Source organism: Ischnura elegans, chromosome 9, assembly GCF_921293095.1.
Source record: "Ischnura elegans chromosome 9, ioIscEleg1.1, whole genome shotgun sequence".
NCBI classification, from domain to species: domain Eukaryota; kingdom Metazoa; phylum Arthropoda; class Insecta; order Odonata; family Coenagrionidae; genus Ischnura; species Ischnura elegans.
Window position 1 is genome coordinate 100,235,903 of NC_060254.1, and position 23,806 is coordinate 100,259,708.

The window sequence follows — 23,806 nt, forward strand, 5'->3', positions numbered from 1 at the left end:
GAGAAGTGAGGGGAAAGAGGCAAAACAATGCTGCAAATGTTTTTTTTCCACCGGATCGGATTTTACACCTGCGCACCCTCTAAAAACGCATTCCAATTGATCTGAGTAATTTTGGAGTGGCATCCCGAAACTGGAAAAAAATATAAAGGTTCCGATCGTCATTGGGGAGGGGGTGAGAGAGGGAGGAAATAAATTATTTGTTGGGGAGAGGGAAAGCAGGCGGACTATGTCCACGCATTCTGTGGACTCAATGAGGCGAATAGGAAGGATTTCTCTCCCGTTTTAAGTGAGTGAAGAGGTGTTCGGGCAGGATTGCATTGAAGCAGTCGCGCGTACCTGAGGTTTATGCAGGAAATGGGCCTAGCTGCTTCCCAGGCACAGTTCATTGGAGAGAATTGCTCCGGTTTTCTGACCCTCCCCTCGTTAGCCTCGTCTGTTCTACTGCAGCTTGATGAATTTTGACGTTCTTACATTGATTTTCAGGCTATCCTCAGCCATTTTTCTATCCTATTTCAAAAAATTAGTTCACATACCTCCTCGCCTCCGATATACGTGCTATGGCATCAGCCAGTGGCGGATCTATAGAGGGGCTAAGGAGTCTATTGGGTCGAAACACACCAAAGATAGAGATTGAAATTTTTGGAGGTTCCCTTTTTGTGAAAAAGCATTTGGTTATATTTTATGACATATTTAACGGCTTTAACGAATTGAAATACAAATCATCTCAAAACTTAGGGTCTATTTTTCATGATTTAGGCATGTTATATCTTCTCTTGTAAGATCTTTAGACGAAATCAATTATAGTTATAATTATTGTTACAATCCAGGGGCAGGTCCAGAGAGGGGATAGCGGGGGCCTAAAGCCATCCCCTTGAGTATCCAATTTACAAAGCATTTGTAGCGTTGGCGAGGTGGAAGCATTTTTCTCTACCACGAGTGCATTGGCGTAGCCAAGAATTTCGTTTGGGGGCAGGGGGTTCGAAACAAGGGTGGAAATTTGAAAAAAAACAGGGTACCAAGTAGAGGGTTTTAAACTAATTTCTGCACTTTTCATAACCGAGAAAACTTGATTTCCGGAAAAATCCTTTTAGTCATGATATTTCAATATTTTGTTTTCTTAATGAATAAAAGTACTTAGGCTCAAATATTTCGGGGGGGGGTCCGGAACCCCCCCCCCCCACGCTATGCCACTGCACGAGTCACTGAATAGGTGCGTAGGCAGAATTGCATTGAAGTTGTCGTGCGTCCAAGAGGTTTATGTATGAAATAGGCGTAGTTGCTTGCCGGTTATAGTTCATTGGAGATCCTGGTGGTGATGTTGACGAGAATAAAAGTATGCTATTAAAGTTCACGAAGAAGCTTATTCCGTGGTCTAGTCATCAGTATGGTATTTAGAAGAGGTGTACTTCAATTCAAGTGCTTAGCCTAAGGCATATTCTTCTCACGTGACGTTTTACAGAGCGTGGTGGTTTTTTTTTTATAGCACCAATGTCCCCTTTTTCCCAATGATCTTCCATCTGACCTCGCCTAAGGTTGCCTTGCTTTGTGACTCAGCCCGCTATGAAGGTTTATCCGTCTTGAAATGGCTTTCCCTTCCGGTAACGCTTGTACCGGAAGTTAAGACTTTTGCCCTAGACTCAGCAACTGCACTGGCTGCTTCTATTCGTTGCAGTGCACAGGGTCACAAATGCTGCAAAGGAATGGCGCGACTCGTAAAAAGACTTGATAGACGGCCGGTCCAACCCATTTTGAAATTCGTTAAATAATTTTTTCCGTACCCCACGTGGATATTCCGATGTATGCGTTGCTGTTATATATACTTTATGGTGTATCTTGTTTATTGCTGCCTACTGTTTTTTATGTTTCAGAGATAAAATTGGATACATGCTTGAGGAAAGGAACCTCCATGAACATTGGGAGTTATCTAAGTTGTCAGAGCGTATGATGAAGAGTTAATTAACGATTCTCAATAACTTCTCCGGATTGAAGTTATTTGTATTTTTGATTGCACTTGTCGTCCTCTAAAATTCACAGAAACTACCGATTGCATTGGATATTGCTGATTCATATTTCTGGAAAATATCCTTCCTCCTTTTTGTAAGCTTGCCACTAAAATTTACAGCAAGTGAATACTTACATAGTTAAATTAATGAGTTACTTATGCCTTAGCGACATTTATTTTGACAAAGTAGAGACCGAGCTGAATTATAGATTTTAAAATTTTAATCTTCTGAATTTAATCAAATTTGAATATGAAACTGAAGGAAATGTGGTTTATATTGTTATTTATAGTTTAGAAAAACTGTATTGATTGAGCTCCAGTTCCCGATTTGATGATCGTTTTAGCTAAAAAAAATACCGTATCTTTGGCTACCACGTGGATACATAAATATTAATCGTGTTTTTTATAGAGTATTTTCTGCCCATCTCCCCATTTTATAGAGTAATTTCTGCCCATCTGGACCTCCCACACGGTGCTGCATTGTGAAATATGCAATGGCTCGCCAGCGTGGCGAATGGAAGCTAATCCGCTCATCGTCTAGGATCGCGACGCGACGAAGAATTCAGGTGCGCCTCTGACGTTGTGGCCTAACTAATGGATTCCCGAAGGTGCGCTACGAGCTCACAATGAACATCACAAAAGGCTTACTATGCGCCTGCGACAAAGCCTTTATTGATTTGATTTAACCTCATCCGGGAATTTTTCGTAGCACCTTACATTTGCGCCAGTTTACTTTGATTTCCGGATGAACTTGTATTCATCATCACTGGTTAACGATCCCAGGATTGGTTTGACGCAGCTCAGTTCTTCTATCTGCTAATCTCTTCACACCTACGTATTTCTTCTCTTTCACATCTCTCTTCACTTGTTCCATATATTTTGTTCGAGGTCTTCCTTTTCCATTCTTGCCTTCCACTTGTCCTTCGACGATTGTCTTCATCAGGCCATCATGTCTCAAGATGTGGCCTATATGGTTGTTCCGTCTTCTTATTAAGGTTTTCATGAGGCTTCTCTTCTCTCCTACCCTTCTTAGGACCTCCTCGTTACTAACTCGGTCGATCCATTTGATTTTCATCATTCTTCTGTAACACCACATTTCGAAGGCTTCTATCCTTGCTTTCTCCGCTGCGGTAATTGTCCATGATTCACTTCCGTATGGGAGCATACTCCAGATGTAGGTTCTTATAAATTGTTTCTTTACTTCCATATTTAAGTTTGTATTACTGGACTCTTTATTGATTCCAGTTCATGTACAATGGATTTTTTAACATGAATTTCTAGAGTGTAACGTAATCGCGTAATAAAAATAATTAATGATCTCACTGGTGTACCTCAGGTAAACGTATTTGAGGGACGTAAAGAAGGAGGAGATAAACAGATTCATATTTAGGGACATGATACGGTAATATTTAATAGACTTCACTGCCAAAATTAAGTTATAGTTGGAGTATCTTGAGAAATTTAAAGTATAGTTGGAGGATGACCGAAAAATTTGTATATTCATGGGAGTATTTTGTTTACCATGCTATTTATAATTATTCTTTGTTTTACAGTTTTGAACGGCTCGTCTAGTAAGTCACAAGATATTCGGTTTAATTTGAGGCTGATACCGTTCACAATTTTCGGAAGAAAATGCAAACTAAAGAAATATTTTGCTCGTGGAGTTCGCTAAGCTACTATCTTTCCCTTAATAATTTATCTCGTCATTAATTAGAAAATCAGGCAACCCAATTTTTTGTGCTTACCAATTCGTTTATATTGTGATTTACCTAGACGGATTTTGGGTAACATAAGAATTTATATGTAGATATAATGTATTTCTGTCCATTGAACGTTCAATTGTACTATCTCTTCAGTATATTGACCTTCTCTCATATTCGTATACAAAAGCCATTAATTTTCAATTTTAATCCTTTTATTAGTCCAAGGTATAAATTTATTTTAATGACATTCATCTCTTTTGCATAATCCTGTTATAATTTTACCCCTAAGTCCATGCTTTCATTTCACTACTGTTAAACATTCATTCTTAGTCCATAATGTCCTCCGGCAAAATATCTTCACTCTATCATACTTCTTTGATGTATAAAGGTCAATACCTAAATTGTATGTAGATTTAATAGAGGTTATCTCATAATAAATTAATCTCTTTATCTTAAGGAATAATATCGTTCCTTAGAATTCCTAGTTCCTTATAGAATAAATCGTTCCTTTGGGCGAGATAAAAAATTAGCCTTCTTATAATTTTATCGTTGTAATCAACATTTTTATAATGCTATCTATATCATGATAAAAATGGCTACTTCATGCCTTTTTCCCGGCAAGGAAAAGTCATGCATAATAATTTTATTAGCAAGTATGTTATTTTGGTCTTTGTAAGGTATGCAATATAAACAACGACATGAATTCTTCCGTCCGAGAGTTTTTACTCCGAATTCATCCCTTTTCCTGCTCTTAAATTTTTTTTTTTATTATCACACTACAAGAATGCTTGGGATAAAAGATAAGGAGCTATTCCGGATAGTAGCAAAAATGTCGAAAAAGACAGCAAGTAGCACTAGGTTTGATCACAAGGATTTTTTAAATCTGGGTCTTCTAGACATTTACCGGAAGAAGTAATGAGGATAAAGGCGGCAGTGATCGGTTTCCCCAGCGTTAAATATTGACACGACAATTTATTTACCAGTCTTAAAGGCTATATAATCTTCCCGTTGAATTTTTGTGAATTTGATTCCCTTTCTGATCTATCTTATTTTACGCATATTGGTAAAATGAAGAAGCAAAAAATGACCATGGCCAGCCAAATGGGCAATGTGGGCAATTTGGGCCTATTAATTTTCTTTGAATTGCAGTGTAGTTTTTCCGAGTTTTCCTCTCCTCTACACCGCAGGTATTATTTGCAGGTGATGAAATGCAGCTGCAAACGTTTCAATAGTACTCTAAGCCTTTTCACCTTCCATTAAAGATACGTATTGATAGCGGATCTCTCTACAGTTTTCCTATCACCAGAGAATAAGCTACATATAATAATTCTTCAAGTTTCTTCTATTGCCTTTGAATGCCTTTTGACATTTTTCTCTCCATTGTCCTCTGTCTTTGTATACAACCGCCTTTGAAATTCGTCGTTTTTTTCTTTGGACCTAAATCTCCATTTTCCTTCTATTGGAATCAGAATAGCAGCTCTTAAATTCTTCTGCTAGATTTGCCCTTCACCTTCCCCAGGACGGTCGTATCTCCCTCTTATCGGAGGAAATATGTACTTATTCATTTATTGTCGCTCATTAATTGATTATCAATTTATTATTTAATTTCTTTATCTTCTTTTCCAATTTTACTCGTTTTGTTTGCATTAACAAATATGTATTTTGTTTGATTATTTGTTTGTATCTTCATTAAAATGATTGCCCCGCCGCTATTGGAATTTGGTGGCCATTTTTAACTAATCCCCATGGACAATTTTAAATTAATACACAGATAAATAATAGGAAATGTAGTGTTTTCACAATTTTTCCTGGTGTTTCAGACAATTTTAGAGGGGGGCGTCATTAGCCTTTATAGTGTATAGGAATGGTTCCCCATTGTTACCGCTTCAAGCACATGGCTCCTTCCACGCGCACCGATTTTGGACGGGTTGCCGTTCACATTCCCATAGTGAACCTTCGGAGGCCATGGGGGCTTACACACTGATCGACCACGACCTGGTACCGATAAAGAGTATGTTGATCACGACATCCAAGCAAGTGACAGTTTGACCGATTAAGATCCGGTAAAGTATCGGCCGGTTTTTCACCGGTGCAAAATCGGTGTGTGTATCAGGAGCTTTACATAGAATATAAAACACGGTCTCCGACGTTACTTTGTGGACGGATTCATCATAAAATGAAAATACTTTGTTCTATTCCACACTTTATTTTTAAATAGTACGACCCGGGTTTCTGTATATCATGCTATCATCAGCTTTAGAAAGAGTTACTTAGCCTGTCAACTCGCTCTCCTCAGCTCCTTGACTCTTCCTGCCACCTTGGTCATTCTCTTGTACACCATCCAAAACCCTTATTCCCCCTCATATACCTATTCCTATTCCTGCTCTCCCCGTGTCCTCCCTTCCACACCCCTCCTCACGCCCCGTTCCGAGCCACATTTTCCGCCCGCTCCGGCGGGGAGCAAGGGGGGACTTCTGGTGATAACGCACTCCACGCACCCAGTATAAATCAATGAGTGTGGCTGCAGCGGGAGGAGTGGGTGATGGGGAAGATTCGGAGAGGTTTGGGTGGTCTCCCCTTTCACTTTGCTGTTCGTGTGGTGTTCGGGGAAAGAGGGGCCGAGGGTTGACTAGAAGATGTACGGCGATGCAATGGAGGGGCGTGTGAAATGGATGATGAGTTGTGGTAGGCATTGGGGTAGATAGGCGATCATCCCTCACCAGGTATTTCATTCTTGCCTAAGCGCAGATCACATTGAAGATCAACTTTACCAACTTAAACATAGGAGGCAAAATTGGAAAACAATTTTTTTTACATTCCCATTGCAGACCACAAGCATCATAAGACTATGGTCTTGACATGAGATGTCGTTATGAAGCAGACATGTGGGTATAAAGCAGAGTATTCGCTTATGTGCCGCAGTTTACTACTTTTTTCGCGGAGTAAATCGTAGTACGCGATAGGAATTGCCTAACTGAATCGATGTACGATTACTTTCAAATCGATTAGCACCTTAAGTCTGTCTCAAGAACGTCTACTAAAATTATTATCTTAAAATATCAAAATTTTCAAAAAACTACGAAATTTTCACTCCATTTTTTCTGGTCAAAGTGATCACATTTTTAATTTAAATATGTTGCCGTAATTCAATGGTATTGGTAGCAAGCTGGTATTATTATCACATTACATCTTAAACTACGCTTCTAGTACCCAATAATCCAAAAATGTATGTGCGAGCAATTACCTTCACTTTTATCTATAACCTTGCATAGATGAAAGTACTTTCATGATGGCTTTGGTCGGTTTTATGTTTAGAGAAGAGCATCATTTTAGAACCGTCAAGAAAGCATTCTATTTTCCCATCATAGTTGGGGAACGTTCAAGTGACATGCTGCCATGAATGCCTTGTATGTGATTCTTGAGTTGTTGCTCATGCATGAAAGTCTCCATTAATAGTCCAGGAAATGAAGCTCATAAAAGTGAAAAACCTTGCAATTTTTTCAAACTGAATCGATTTGCACCAAAATTTGGGAATAGACTAATTATACCCCCTACTTCAAAATCTATATCATGCCGAAGGGCGCTTTTTATTTTTTAGGGGTGAAAACTACCCCTAAAAGCTTGAACTTAAAAAATTATTTTTTAAAGCTAAATACGAGTAAAATATAGTTTAAATTATTTGTATAATTATTTTTTTTGTTTGGAAAATAATTTTAAGGCGTTTCAACCCATAATAATCAACCCTTATTGGGGGTTAATGTAAAAAAAAATATTTATCACATTGTATCTTCTTATTCACTTTCTTACTCCTTTTATTATGTATTCACTTTTTTCTCTCATGATTTTAATCACTGCACAGAAAAGATATAACAATAGGATAAACAGAACAAACTTCGTCATGGTAACATAAACAAATAAATGTACATTTATGTAGACATTACATGAAACACAATCAAACGGAGACTGTATGGCTTCCAGTCTTCCCACCACATGCATGCTCACAGGTAAGCGAGAGCTCACATACTCACACATGTGTATGTATATATACATCTTATGGGTATGTGCGTTTATTTTGTAGCAAATTTGAGTGTGTCGTTAGCTTCTAACGTAAAGTACAAAAAGTATATGCTGATTATGAGGAATATTATGCTCTGAATTGTGGATTTCGAATTTTTCGAAAATAAATTTGATTGGTATTTCAAGCATAGCTCCTTTATTTTTTATTATAGAAAGTTCATTTAAATTGTATTTTGTAGGGATTTTATTGACTAGAAGGTCATATGAATTAAATTTTTTTCGAGTCATTAAATTTGAAAGGGGAGGGATTTAAGGGTTTAAATAAGGTGGAGCTGGAGGTGGAAATAGAGGTTTTAATTATCAATATCTCACCAAATATTTATTGTATAGAAAATTAAAACACACTAAAATATTTGAAAATAAAGAAGCTACAATTTATTACTCTAGCATTTTTTTCATATCTCCAATTTTTTTGGAGTTATTTTGAAAAAAAGAGCATTTTTAACGAAATTGTAGAAAATGACTTTTCACTTTTTCCTCCAATTTTTTTCAAAATTTAGAGTTGTAAATTAAAAAAACTTCTAGGATCAATTAACAATACTTAAATAAAGAGAAATACTGAAGGGCATTGATCAATTTTGTCTAGTGTGGTAATAAGGAGTTGTTTTCACTGATTTTTTCGTACAAAAAAGTAGGGACTGATCTTATTTTTAATCATAACTCGCTCAAATTTCATGATAAAAAATATTTGTTCTCATTATAAGGAAGTTTTTTAAAAACACTTTTAAGCAGATCATATAATTTTTCCTCGAAAATTATATTTTTCCCGCTATTTGGTATTGAATCTTTCAAATTTAGCGTATGACAAACAATAGATAACCATCAACAAGTTGTAGCTCGGTCCGAATTGGTCATAAAGGTAATATAAAATAAGATTTTTATTTAATTTTTCACAAGCTACAGTTTTGTAATTCACAATTTTCTAATAAAATTAATAATTTTCAAGTTATTTGCCTATAATCGATTAAAATCGTTGATTTTTTCGTCAAAAAACTGTTACTTTCAATCGCTAATAACTCGAAAAATATTAATTTTACGCAAAAAATGGAAAGAACATTTTATTCTTACAATTCAATTTTCTATCGATTCCTGTGGTCAAAATATAATTAAATATTTCCACCCCCGAGATGGGGTGGAAACCACCCCCAGGGTAAAAGCGCCCGTCGGCATGATATAGATTTTGATTCTTGGTATATTCCCTACTTATTGTGAAAATTTCAAGAAAATCGATTCAGTTTGAAAAAATTGCAAGCCAAAATGCTTCATTTCCTGGACTATAAATTGTTTGAGCAAACAAAGAATGCATCATGCAGCCAACTCTTTCATTTTGTTTTCAATGCGGCGACTTTGGAAAAAGTATGTCAGTGCGTACCAAAGGCTTCTCCTCGCTTACCTTTGTATCTCGTTAGAGCTCTATGTCATGGCTGCTTTTGTGGTGAGAATTCATACGTGGTAAAGGTAGGGTGTAATTTTCTACCTCAAAGAGTTTCCATAAGAAGAGTTCGCAAGTCTCCGGTTCGTGAAACAACCGCTGTTACTACTGCACCTACATCACAATGGAAATATTTTACACGCTATTTATGGCCGTGTATTTTGGAATAGAGCGTTTTCAAATCATTTGCGTGTCCATGTCATATTTTTCTTAAGAATATTACAATCGAGTATTGTATTGTTTAAATAAAAATGGCCTGTGGCATCACTTTTAGTTTTGATTCTTTGTTTGCTGAAAATGAGACATTTTATATTAAGTCCCGTTGAAAAGAGCGAATAATTTTAGTATTTTTGATTCTTATTCTTTTGCTAATTGAAATATGATCGTCTAACGGGATGGGCTATTGGTTGCTGATCGAAAGGTTTCTGGTTTAGATCCCGAGTGACTCCTTTCGACAGCCCACACATGAATCGCTAACTGGAGAAAAGCATCATGTCCAAGTTGGACTACTTATCTTTTTTTATTTAAGCTGTCGCTTGTTGCATGACTAAACGTTTCCTACTAAAAGGAAACATGTCATGCTAATAACACTTAGTATATGCTTCCAGGACATTTTTCCTTTCCCTAGGAAACGTCGAGTGTTACACCTAGCAACAACTTAAAGAAGAAAAAAGAAAAATCTTCTAACTTGGACACGATGCCTTCCAGCAGTTAGCGGTTCACATATATCTTCGAACACCTGGATAGCCCTGAGAAAAGAGCGCTCTCTTCACTGAATGTGTGAAATTCACATGTTTGCGGCTTAGTCTAAGGCGCATTTGGCCCTAACCTAACCAAATGAGCCTTCAGGTTAAAGAAGTGAGATTGTTCTACGTAAGTAGTGGCTATTTATTCCAAATTGGATATCGTGTTCAAGCAGGGATGACATCGAAAAGTATAAGCAGGTTGCATTACGCAAGCTTGTGTCTCGGTTTCCAATTTAACCAAGAGGTCTTATCGGATTTATGTTCTTTTTGCCATATTGACACCACTAATCAACATCTGATCTCCTCCTATCCATGAAAATTGGGGTGAGACTTAAATAATGAAATCAGAATCCGTGAGAGTTATCTCACATGGGCGTTTTTCCGAGGATATAGGTAGACGTTCTTCTCCAAAGTCCATTCTAAAACTCTTACCTCGTTTTCGGAATAAATTAGATTACTTATGTACGCTATCAATTTTTATGTAACGATGTGACCTTCTCCGGGAAATGAAGAGTAAATTGGGTTCAATTCATTGGAAGAAAACGCCCAGTGTGTGTGATGCTCGCCTTGGGAAAGGAGGAAACTCCGGTCTCCAGCATCTTCCCCGTCTGGGTGATATAGAGATCAGATGCGAGGGAGGTGGAGTGGGGGTGGGGGGAAGCGTTTGATTCCATTGTCTGGCTGAGCGTGTTTTCGTGATTTCGGAAAGGAGTTGTACAGGTTTGCGAGCGTGTACCACGGGGAGGGAAAGGGCGGGGACTTGGCACGGGATAACTGGAAATGGGAAGGAGGGAAGGTTTGTACTACTACTTGGGGCGAGGTCGGCTGCTCCTGAACAAAGCGGGGAGAATGACAGACAACGAGTTTGTTAAGAGGAAGCGCAGGGTCGCGAGACAAAGAGGACAGGGTAAGGGCGGGATGGGGCTGCCTCTTCGGGATTGGTGGGATTTGTCGAGAACCTGAGGAGAAGTCGAGATGTGTGTCGCACAATGGTCCTTAAATATTGATAACAACGAAAAATGTGAATAATTCATGTATAAAAAACATTTGAAAGTTTAAACTTCTGCGCATAATTTCAGAGCATTCCAAATATATCTAGCTCGGCTTAGTTGAATTCCCTTGTCGTTCTTTGAAAATAAATGCCCTCAAATGAGGTTATTTACATAAGCTGGTTTAGGATAAAAATCGGTTTAATACGTGATTGCAACCATTAAATTTAGACTTGAGTCGTACAGTAAATTTGCAACTGTGGATCATAAATTATTTTTACACATTTAAATATTTTTTAAATTTGAAAATGAGCAATAAATGCATTTCAAATTATACCTAGAAAATTCCTATTCTTTTTTATCGTCTGTATTATTTCTATACGTTGAAGCTGTTGAGCATGCTTCAATTTTTTTCGCGATTTCTAAAAGTTAGGTCTAATATATTGAAAATGTGTGCTGTTCTAAGCAACTATTTCCTCTTATGTTTTAAGGATAAATAGGAAGTGTATTTACAGGTAAAATATTTAGCTGCATTACAGACAAATGTTAGTGTGTTTTCCTGGCCAGTGGTCCACACCCTGTTTTTTCAGGTAAAACCCTTTTCAAAGTACTGCGGGAACAAGCGTCTTTTGTACGCAGTCACGCACACGGGTGCAAAGTTATGTACACCAACGGATGAAGTACGCTATGAAAAATATTTGGCCTAGCCGGGATTCGAACCCGGATCTCCCGATTGCCGGTCAGGTGTGTTAGCCAGTTACTCCACCAAGCCATTTTCTCAGAAGGAAATCCGGGATGGCTTTTAGCGAACATGATGTTGATGTCACAAGTCCACACTGTGGCACATGTACCCCAACAGTGGCTTAGTAGCACGACCCTCGCCACATGTGCCATAGTGTGGACTTGTGATGACAACATCTTGTCCGGTAAAACTCATCCCGAAGTTCGCTCTAAGAAAATGGTTTGGTGGCGTAACTGTCTAAATCACCTGACCGGCAATCGGGAGATCTGGATTCGAATCCCGGCTGAGTCAAATATTTTTTCATGGCGAGCTTCATCCGTTGTTGTATTTAAACCCCTTTTCGTTTCGATTGAAATAATTCGGCATGCAAATAATTCGACTGCGTATTGCACATGCCTATGAAAAAGCGGAGAGAAATGAACTAGAGACTACCTAGGAGAGAGCAGAGTGAAATTATGTAGACAAGGGTCGGGACGCGACAGCGTTGAAATTGGAGGGCTGGTTAAGGATGCAAACAAAGCAAGGAAGCGGATTCGTCCGTTGAGAGACAAAAGGCACAGCTGAGGTTTAGTTTCTCCTCCGAGGCGGCGAATCAGTGAGCGTGAGGCACATGTGTGAGTGGGCTCCCGTGCATCTCATGTGTTAATGCGTGACGGAGGGGTAAGGAGAGATGGGAGACGTCTACTGATCCAGTCACATCGGGAGGAAACCAAGAGATGCATGAGCATATGCAAGCATAAAACGGGAAAATGGCTCGCGTTAATTACCTCGAAGCCGACGCTATTTACACTCAATGCGACTTAGATGAGCGTAGTCAGGCAGCTTTCAGGTAGTTGAGGGGCGCGGAAGAAGATGTTGATATGAATTAAAATTTGAAATTAATAGTAAATGAGCTTCTTAAAGTGCAGGTCTTGTTCTGAAAAAATTAAAATGCAATTTTGGCCCACGCTTCGGTTTTTTTTGTAGAACCTTCATCAATAATTAATAATTTTTAATAAAAAAGAATGAATTACATTTAGTATTTTAATTCTACATTAAATTACTGTTAAGTATTGTTATAGCCGTATATTTTGTTTAAATCTCTATGTTATATCCATTTTAATTTGAATTCCTGATTAAAATATTAAATAGAACCGATAAAAAAATGAGATAATTAATATAATCATAGCGTATTAGTGTAATTAGCGTATTTAGGACATGAAATGCTAATGAATGTAACTTTGAGATATAAACAAAATATAGCGCTAGAAATATGTTTTAGAATAATGTGTAAAGTAATAACAAAATATTTTTATAATAAAAGTATAAAATTTTCTTGATAACGGTTAAAAAAACAACACGGCAGAAAATTTCATTTTTATTTACTCAATTCAAGACCCTCACTTCAAGTTACTCATTAATTGTTAAATTAGAGGTCAGTAAAAGAAGAGCAAAAAGCTAACTTTTTTTAAATTGATGGAAGATGAGTTGGTTTTGTTGCAATCGATTATATTTGGAATGATGTGATATTCGGTACTCTTCCAAACCTTGATATTGAGTTCGAACAATTCGGACCGCTGAGGTATTTTCGAAAAACTATCTTGGGTTAGTCTGTAGTAAAATACTGGAGGATACTGGTGGCTGCAAATTGCTTCGAAGTTCTATAAATTTTCTCCAGTTAAATTTTCCGTGACCGTTTGACTATTTTGGCTTGTCGACTGAAATATGTACTATGTCCTTATGATATTTTGGGCTAATTTTTCTTACAAATTTTAAATGTCGATTGTAAGTTAAACGTATTTGTTAATGTTATTTCCAGTTGTATCAGAGTCTGAATTCAACGTGTAGTGCCTTATCTTACCGATCATTGGTAATACAGACAATCGATTGGGCATGCTTTGTATTGATAAACCATAGGTAATATTAAAATATCTACACTCACCCGATTTTTCACGTTTTTCCTAACAAAGCTCCATGTTTTATGTAGGTCAAAGCTTATTTGTGCCCCGCAGTAGTAAAATACTTCAATAAAAAATCTGCCTGGCATAAAAAAGCTTTTCATGGTGAGGGGCCCTCGCATTGAATACTCTGCGCAACACGGATTGGGAAGTCATATGTTGTATTGCCTAATATAAAAGTCATGGTGTTTTTCGCTGTCCTCTTTTCCATAGTATTTTCTCATATTTCTTTTTATCTTTTCAAAGCACTTCGAACGGTCTGGATCAATGAATATTTTCGAATTAACAACTCCGAAATTTATGCTGACCCAGTTTACCGTCTGTTACATATACCTACTCCAATGGAGTTGTGCGAGGAAAGTACCATATCAAAGCCACATAAATGTTTCAAAGAGAATTTTTATGAGATTAGGTCAGTAAATTAACCATTTGATATTCGTTACCATTGCCATTGGCTATTGCAGGTCAATTCTCGCCCTCTTGGGAATGTAGTTCCGCTGTGGGAATAAAGTATCTTACTTTGATCTTTTATTCGAATGTAGGCTATGGGGAAATAGAATTATTCAGTTTGAATCCGATCCTTTCTAGGATAACCATAGCCGGTCAATATTGTTCGTTTGGTAACGTTGGGGTGGTAAATTCACAAATGTAGGTTATTCAAGATACAGTATTCACATGGTGGCTTACTTTTGAATGATGAATTCACCAAAAATGAGGAAATTTTCAATTTATCGATTTCTATAAGCCAAAAATGTTTTTTTTAGCTTATACTGGAACGCAAATATATTGAATAATATATAATTATTAATTCTAATGAAAAAGAAAAAGTATCATTTTTATGACACCCACAATTCTAGTGGAAATTGCTTTATATAAATTTTATGACACTTGAAAATATCAAAAGAATTTTTAGAATACTTTAGGTAGTCAAATGTAAGCATGTATAATATTTCCGTGCACCACTAGACATGTAATTTAGACGTACTTATCCACGACCATCTCCGTGCTACACCGTCGTGAAAAACGCAGGAAAAACTCATTACTTTGTTGTATCCGGGAATGTTTCACATACTCGAGGAGAAAAATTGCTAGAAGTTAAGTTTTTCTGACAAAATTTCAAAGATTGTCATTTTAATTTGAAGAATTTTCACCAAGTGACTTCATAAGCGGTTCAATTTCACCGGTAGCGTGATAGAGCTACCTCGTAGATTACTCAATTTATTATCTCACCCCGAAGAATGAATTCACGGCAATGCGAATGTGGTAAATCTATTACCAACGTCATAGCGCCATGCGATGAGATGGCCTTGGGAAAGGTCGAGCCGGAGCGGATGATAATAAGATGGCGTGAAGGCCTGAAACTTGGTGCTAAGGGTCTTTCCGGTGAGGGTTCGAAGGGACTGAACCATGGTGTTAAAGGGTTTGAGGAGGGAGGCGGAGCGACGGCTATAAGGGTTGAGGGATGGTCGGAGTTTAATCGAAAGGCTTCTCTCTTCATGAGGGATTGGTTTGAGAAGTAGTAATTGGGGGATGCCTATTTCGTCGTTCAATTGAGAAGAACTCACTCACCAGTTGTAGAGAGGTGAGAATATAAATCCATATCATCCTAATGCACATAATAACCGGCGAGCCACCTCAAAGGTGTATAGCATGGGGTGACTTCACCAAATGCAGCATACGATACGCCACGTTTTCGTAGTCATCGAAATAAAAGGCCATAACACATGCACTGGGAAGCAGGTAGTGCGAGCTCTCAACAATCATGCATCGCTCCGTGCAAGCTGGCACCAAATATGCAAATAATATGAATGTATTGAGTGGATGAATAACCATGTAGATGCTTAAAACTAGTTAGATGCCTTGAGTTATTTTTATAGTGCGAAAATGATGTGAAATGTATTTCCAGGCATTTTATTTTTTTTTAATTTTCCCCAATGGGGGTTGGGCGCCCCAGGCTATCCCATCCCCCCCAAAGCATAGTCCTAGTTACGCCACAGCATTGATGAAATATCATTGATCACTCATTAATCTCGTAATTCTGCATGTCAGTTGTATGTGTTGAGAATTATATTTCCTCCCTACTTCCTAATAGGCTGACCGTAATATACTCGCACATTCTTGGGAGGTTTGGCTGGTCATACGAAGAAACAGTTCATTACTTGGCGTTAAAATATCCATCGTAGATGCTCACTAACATAACTTAGTGAGCGAGTCATGTATATTCGATATTTAACGGAAAAAAATTCAATCATATCACATCGCCATTGTAAGCTATGCCTGTATAATTAAACCCGATTTCCTTCACGGCGTTGTGTAGTCTGTTAATCATGTATGAAAAAATTAGGATTGTTTCAAATTTTATTCCTTTATTCGGGACTTTGATTGTTTTAACCATATTTCTACGTTTTATTTCCATAGTAGCATATTTTTAATACATGTCGGCCCTATATTTAGTGAGGCACGGTATGCAATGCAAATTTCACCGCGTCTTTGAGCCCGCTGCCTGATTTGGATTACGCACTCTATCAATCCCCGTATTACCTTAATTGCACTGAGCTACGGTCTTATTGAAGTCCGTCATTGGACTCAAACTCATGATCATTAAGATTCCTGGCTTGGAGCTGATGCAATTCTTGGCAGAATTGGTCCACTCCTGCAAGTTATATTTTTTTGACTTTTAGGGAATACATCGTGAGGAGAATTTTTAACCATATAAGGTCCAAAAAGCATTAGTTATAGTCACCTTGGTCACATCGTCAGACGGTCCGTGTCACATATAAATTGCTACTGCGTCAATTATTACATAATTTAACGGACACTCAGTCAATAAAATCACGTCAAAATGACTTTTTGTTGGGAAAATAAGTGTTCTGTAGGAAAAACCGTAATCTCCTTTTGGTGTGAAAGCAATACTACAAAACCTTTTGCTATGAATTGGAAGCCGATGTCCTTAATTTTGTGTTTTGTGTTAAATACTACTTTCGACTCTTATGCTACACTCTAAGGCTTTAATTTTTGAACCTCAACCATTGTGGGGTAAAGAATAATCAAGTGGACTGTATAAAGCGGAAGAGAGACAATTCCCACATTTAATTCGGTTAAGCAATTAAACAAATAATGAACTATTAACACAAAAAATACATAATAGAGAAGCCTGGAAATACAGGTCACGGAGAGTCGGAGCAGCGGTGAGAATGCGTTGATCCGGCGAGCAGCATGCAGGAGGGGGCGAGCAACATGCAGGAGATATGCGAACAGCAACGTGCAGGGATAAGCGGGCAGCATGCAGGAGTAGGCTAGCAGCATGCAGGAGTAGGCTAGCAGCATGCAGTCCGGCGGAACACTCAGCTACGCTGGGGAGGGAGAAAGGCGAGACTGCCTCTCGGGCCACTTATTCGTCAACTGCTCGTCAACTGCAACTGAACTGCACGACTGAACTGCATTGCTTCTCCGCAAAGGAAAACGCCAGGAGACTATTTGCGCCCTCCTCGGGAACACGGGGAAGCCTACAGCAGACGATAATAACTGAAGAACGAAAACTATGAGAAATAATACGCAACATCCTCGCCCACCTTGAACTAATAGTTCAACATACACACATACAAAAAAACAATATAAATAAATAACAGTTCTTACATATTTTAGGGTAAGGTGGAGGAAAAGAAGGAAGTGAATAATGGTTATAGAGTGGAAATATTTAGGAATCGAGAGGCAAGGGAAATACTTTGACAGCGGGTCTTGTGAGGGTTCCCTTGGCTGTGCGGAGATGGACAACTCGTACCACTCCATCTTCCCCTGGGGATGTTCCAATAATTCGTGCTAAACACCAAAGTAGTGGCGGGGTATTCGGCTCCTGCACCAATACCAGATCTCCTTCCTTGAGTCCGTCCTTGGTTAAGGTCCACTTTGTTCTCTGCTGGAGAGTATGAAGATATTCCATGTGCCATCTTTTCCATGTGCGTTGTGCAAAAGCTTGCACCATCTTCCATCGCGATAGGCGGTTGAGTGGAACATCAGCATGATCGTCTTCTGGTATTGCCTTCAATGGTCCTCCAATAAGAAAATGAGCAGGTGTTAGTGCAGAAAATTCAGAAGGGTCCGAGGACAGAGGAGTTAAAGGGCGAGAGTTTAGCATGGCCTCTACTTGAGTGGTAAGCGTGATGAATTCTGGTAGAGAAACAATTTGATTTCCAATAACTCTTGACAAATGATGTTTCGCACCCTTTATGGCGGCTTCCCATAATCCTCCTTGATGAGGTGCGGCAGGAGGAATGAAATGAAAATTAATGAAATTCTGTGCAGCAAAATAACATATATCCTTTTTTGCATTAGAGAAAAAAGTCCGAAATATCCTTTTTAATTTAGAAGAGGCTCCAATAAAGTTAGTTCCACAATCAGAATAAAGGTGGGAGCAAAGTCCTCTTCTAGAAATAAAGCGAGTCAAGGCTGCAATAAAAGCTTCGGAGGTGAGATCTGTCACTACTTCCAGATGTACAGCCTTGGTAGAAAAACAAACAAAAATACACAAATAAACTTTCACTGTTGGAGAGCGTTTCAAGGAATGAATTCTTATCTGAAATGGTCCTCCATAATCCATTCCAGACACATTAAAGGGTTGTATTTGATTTACCCTCAATTTCGGAAGGTCTCCCATTAAGGGTGGCACATTTTTGGGCTTGCATTTGAAACATCGAATACATTTGTAAATTCTAGAGCGTACAATAGAGCGCGCTGATAAAATCCAAAACTTTTGCGCTAGTAGAGTTTGCAATAATTGCGGTCCAGCATGTAAATATTTGACATGGTAGTAGTCAATTATTAAATTTACTACATGATGGGATTTAGGGAGCAATATGGGGTGCTTGGATTCTTGAGAAATAGATGCATGACGAAGCCGTCCTCCTACTCGCAGAAGTCCGTAGTCATCCAAAAATGGGGCCAAGCGTTGTAGTTTGATACTGCAGCGATTTCCCTTTTTAAGAGCAATTATTTCATGCTGAAAAATAGCTTGTTGCACCAGTTTGCATATTATCATGGTAGAGTTAATTAATTCTTTGCTAGTAATGAAGTCATCGAACTTTGAAGATCGTTGACATTGCGCGATGAATCTTAAAACATATGATACTACATATTGCAACTTAGACCAAGACGAAAATTTGGTAAGTAAATCCCACTCTGGTTGGGCAGCAGAGAAATAAACCATTGCATCTGAAGACTTACATTCAGGTAGATCTTCCTCAATTACACACGGAAATTTTAAGAATGGCCATTGGTTATGGGGTAAACTTAGCCATGGCGGCCCTTTCCACCACAGGGGATGATGTTGAAGCTGTGAAGGCATCAAACCCCGCGAAGCGCAGTCCGCAGGATTTTGGCTGGAGACTACATGGTGCCAGTGATGAGGGGGTATTTTGTCTTGGATATCAGCCACCCGGTTTGCAACAAAAGTTTTAAGCAGATGAGGAGATCGTTGAAGCCACGCCAAAACGGTCGTCGAGTCACACCATGCAGAGATGACGTCGATGCTGTAATGCGAACATAAAATTGAATGAGAGTATTTTAGCAGTTTAGCTAATATGTGCGCTCCACACAATTCTAAACGCGGTAAAGTAACCCGCTTGAGGGGAGAAACTCTTGATTTGGCAATCAACAGGGACACTTTTATCCCGTTTTTTTGGTCAGTTGATCTCACGTACACGCATGCTGCGTATCCGTGCTGCGAGGCATCCGAAAACCCATGTAGTTCAACACTAATTGGTTTAGGAGGAAATATTTGACGATACATTATAATTTTATTCAGTTCTGGCAACTCACGCAAGAACATACTCCACTTCTGCAACATTTCCGGAGGAAGGGAATCATCCCACTGAAGCCCAACTGTCCACAATAACTGGATAAAATATTTTGCCCAAAGAATAACGGGCGTTAGCCATCCACATGGATCATAGAGTTTGGCAATAGTAGAAAGCACACATCGTTTTGTGGGAGGACCTTCACAAATATTCATAGAGTACGAATAACAATCTTGAGAAGAATTCCATTGAAGCCCAAGGAGACTGTAGAGTGGTTCACCTGAGATGCTGTGGGCGACAGGAATTTCTCGGTGGTCCTCTGGAACTTGGGATAAGAGCTGGGAAGAGTTACTACACCATTTCCGTAGCTCGAAACCACCTGTGAGAAGTAGACGATTTAAGTCATTTTGAAGCAGCAGAGCATCATGAATGCAATCAGCACCAGTGATGATGTCATCTACAAATGTCCGAGATTTCAAAACTTCTGCGGCGCGAGGAAAAGTAACACCTTCATCCTCAGCTAGTTGCTGTAGAGTTCTAATAGCAACAAAAGGAGAACTCGTTACCCCGTAGGTAACTGTAGTTAACTTATAAATAAGTAACGGAGTAGAAGGATCTGAGCGCCAAAGTATCAGCTGATACCGCTGATCATCCGCATGCACTTTAATTTGCCTATACATCTGGCGAATATCACACCTAAAAACAATAGAATATAGTCTGGATCGTAGAATGAGATCGCAAATATTGTTTTGCAATTTTGGACCAGATAATAAAACGTCATTAAGAGACACATTGGAAGAGGTTCGGGCACTAGCATCAAACACCACACGAAGTTTATATGGCACAGCATTGCGTTTGAGAACACCATGATGAGGTAGATAATAATTAGGGAATTCAATTGGTGATTCACAAAGTTCCATGTGACGTGAAGAAAGGTAATCCGTCATAAAGTCCACGTACATTCCTTTGAACTCCGGATCCTTAGAAAATCTCCTTTCCAAAGCATAAAATCTTCGCTCAGCATTACTAAAAGAGTCACCCAATGCTTGATGATCTTCCTTAAAAGGGAGACGAGTTACATAACGTCCAGTTAGGTCTCTGAAGTGGGTTGATTTAAAATGATCCTCACATTGTTTGTCTAGCACAGGTATGAGGCAAGGGGTTTCTTCGATCTCCCAAAATTTTTTGATTGCAGAATTAATATCAAATGTATTAGTTATGAGGGAAATACATTTTTTCGCGTCTTCTTGATTAACTGAAGGAACTGCAGTTGAACCCATCAGTACGAATCCAAAAATAGTGTCCATGGCCACCGGCATATTTTTCCCAAGAGTACATTTTAATCCCGAGAAAACAAATGGAAACAAATCCGCTCCAAGCAACACGTCGATTGGACCAGGGATATCAAAACTTGGGTCCGCAAGAACAAACGACTTCATTTTCTCTTTTATTTCAGGTGAGATAGCAACTCGAGGGAGGTGAGATGTAATATTTTCCAAAATAATCACAGGATGTCCATGAGCGAGAGGTACGCCACTAATTGAGGCTAAGTTCAAAAATGTCATGCCATTTGTTTTAACATGAGATTGAGAAACTCCTGAGATGGAATGATCAGTCCGCATGCGTCGCACGTTCATAAGTTGAGCGCACTGTTCAGTAATAAAAGTACATTGCGCTGCCGAATCTAAGACTCCTCTTACAATTAGAGACTTTCCATCAGAGTTAGTGAGAGAGATGAGGGTCGTTGCTAGCAGCACTGCGCTTTTGTTTTGAGTGGATGATAAAGCAGCTAAGTCTGATGTAGAGGGTTGCTCATTAGAGAGAGAATCACTAGAAAGTCCTGCGAATGCTGGAGTTGAAACAGAGGGTTTCTGCGAGCTTGACATCGAGGGAACTGAATGAGCAACATGCAACAATGAATGATGTTTGCGTTGACAAATTCTACAACATTGCGTAGATTTACACGACTGCTTATTGTGAGATGTTCCCAAACAATTAAAACACCAACGTTTTGTACGTGCAATGGATTGACGTTCTTGAGGTGACTTCCTTTTAAAGTCGGGGCACTGGTAAATTGTGTGAGTTTCATTATTACAATATGGGCATCCATTAGCATTTAAAGAGATTAATGCTGATTTTGAATGACGCGCAGAAATATTCTTGAGAGTAGTGCCTACTGCAAGAGGTTTAACGCGTGCGTCAACAGAGGCATCTTCTAAATGAGCACACTCCCTTTCCAAAAATTTAATCAATTCCGATGCTATCGGTAATTCATGATTTTCGTTCCGAGTATCCTCCAGTCTTTTGCGAGTTCCAAAATCCAGTTTTCGGAGCAAAATGGTCACCAACAGAATATTTTCTTTAGTTATGTCATGACCAAGTGCGGATAATGCCTGAATATTCTCATGGTAGGTAGAGAGAAAAGATCTAAGAGACACTAAAGAATTTCCAGAGAGATTGGGCATATCCATAATCTTAGTAATATGCATTGAGACCAATTTTCTAATATTGTGGTATCTTTTCCTTAACAAGTCCCAAGCAATAAGGTAATTCGAGTCCGATAGTGGCAAACCACGAATCAACTCCAATGCCTCTCCTTGAAGGCAGCTGTTAAGATATTGAAATTTCTCAATACAAGAAAGAGAGAGGCTCTGGTGAATAGTGGTGTCAAACGTATTGTAAAATGACATCCATTTTACGCTGTCTCCCGAGAAGCGTGGCAATTCCAACTTGGGCAATCTAACGGCAGTAGCGCTGTGCGCGGCATCATTCTCGTTATCTACCGTGGGAGTTTGAGGATTGCCATTCAGCATGGGAATTAAAGAGGAAATGATTGCTCTGCTTTCACAAACTAAATCACTTATTTCATCTTGAAGTTTTAAAACAGTATCCTCGTCGTAATCTGAGGGATCTTCGGAAAGACACAAATTTAAAATATGTTCAAAGTCTCGTTTCTTTTCCACAATTTCTTCATGATAACCAGTTAAGCGTCTTATTAAAATGTCTGTGAGTGAAGACTGGTTGACCGTAATTTCAATTTGACGAACGGCATCATGACACTTTTCACACCTTCGTTTTAGGAGATTTGCCTTCCGTACAAAAGTAGCAAAATTCATGATGATAATTATGGGCGGCCAAAAGAACGTAGAAAAGATTTCGTCCTACCATTGCGAATCCAACTGCTGGATGGAAGAAGTCCAATACGTGAAATGCGATGTCCGTCCTCCAGCGCGGTCGAGCATCTCCCGTAGATTAACCTCCAGCGTTGAAGATTGTCCCGCTTGTCAAGTAGGAAGAGGAGTAAGGAAGGTCAAAACTAAGGAGAGGAACAATATTCATACAACAATGAGTAACCAAATATAATACCATCAAACAAGAAAATTCGTCAAGAACATGACGCGAGCAATGATCAATTAGTTGAATTATAACAAAAGCAAAACTCAAACCGGAAGTCATTTGACTAGGACAGGTCTAAGCAAATTGACGAGCACGTGGTCCAAGTTACAATGTGCCACTTTCTCTAAGAACAAAATATTTTTGAGAAAATAAGAAATATCAAACACGCAAATAAATCCGGCTGCAATCCAGCCACTGATCCGGCCCGAAGGACCAAAACTAATGTGGGGTAAAGAATAATCAAGTGGACTGTATAAAGCGGAAGAGAGACAATTCCCACATTTAATTCGGTTAAGCAATTAAACAAATAATGAACTATTAACACAAAAAATACATAATAGAGAAGCCTGGAAATACAGGTCACGGAGAGTCGGAGCAGCGGTGAGAATGCGTTGATCCGGCGAGCAGCATGCAGGAGAGGGCGAGCAACATGCAGGAGATATGCGAACAGCAACGTGCAGGGATAAGCGGGCAGCATGCAGGAGTAGGCTAGCAGCATGCAGGAGTAGGCTAGCAGCATGCAGTCCGGCGGAACACTCAGCTACGCTGGGGAGGGAGAAAGGCGAGACTGCCTCTCGGGCCACTTATTCGTCAACTGCTCGTCAACTGCAACTGAACTGCACGACTGAACTGCATTGCTTCTCCGCAAAGGAAAACGCCAGGAGACTATTTGCGCCCTCCTCGGGAACACGGGGAAGCCTACAGCAGACGATAATAACTGAAGAACGAAAACTATGAGAAATAATACGCAACAACCATGTTTTTTACTAACATTACCTTTTACTACGTATTTAACACTTTGTAGAGCTCATATTAGATTTATTATGCATACGAATTTATTGCTACACGCGATTTCTTACACACTCCGTGATACAAACCGTTGTTTATCTCGGGTAATGCTCCACATATTGAACTGCGAGACATCCATTTCCGCCAAGAAAAATGTTTGCTTGCGCTTTTGAAAATATTTAGTTGTTTCGCTTCTGCGGT

The 23,806-nt window shown here is 39.0% G+C and overlaps 2 protein-coding genes across 2 annotated transcripts in view; one reads left to right on the top strand and one right to left on the bottom strand.

The window, feature by feature from the left end:
* The window catches only part of LOC124165295 (lachesin-like), a 1,070,179-nt gene that overhangs the window by 551,321 nt on the left and 495,052 nt on the right, over positions 1-23,806 (top strand). The gene's annotated exons all lie outside the window — the stretch shown is intronic.
* LOC124165294 lies at positions 17,320-23,503 on the bottom strand. The gene is made up of 3 exons (XM_046542638.1): positions 23,151-23,503; positions 22,586-22,700; positions 17,320-19,799 (listed from the first exon to the last, which is right to left on the bottom strand). Exons 1-3 carry the CDS (start codon positions 23,334-23,336, stop codon positions 17,326-17,328), a joined length of 2,775 nt encoding a protein of 924 aa, XP_046398594.1. The 5' UTR covers positions 23,337-23,503; the 3' UTR covers positions 17,320-17,325.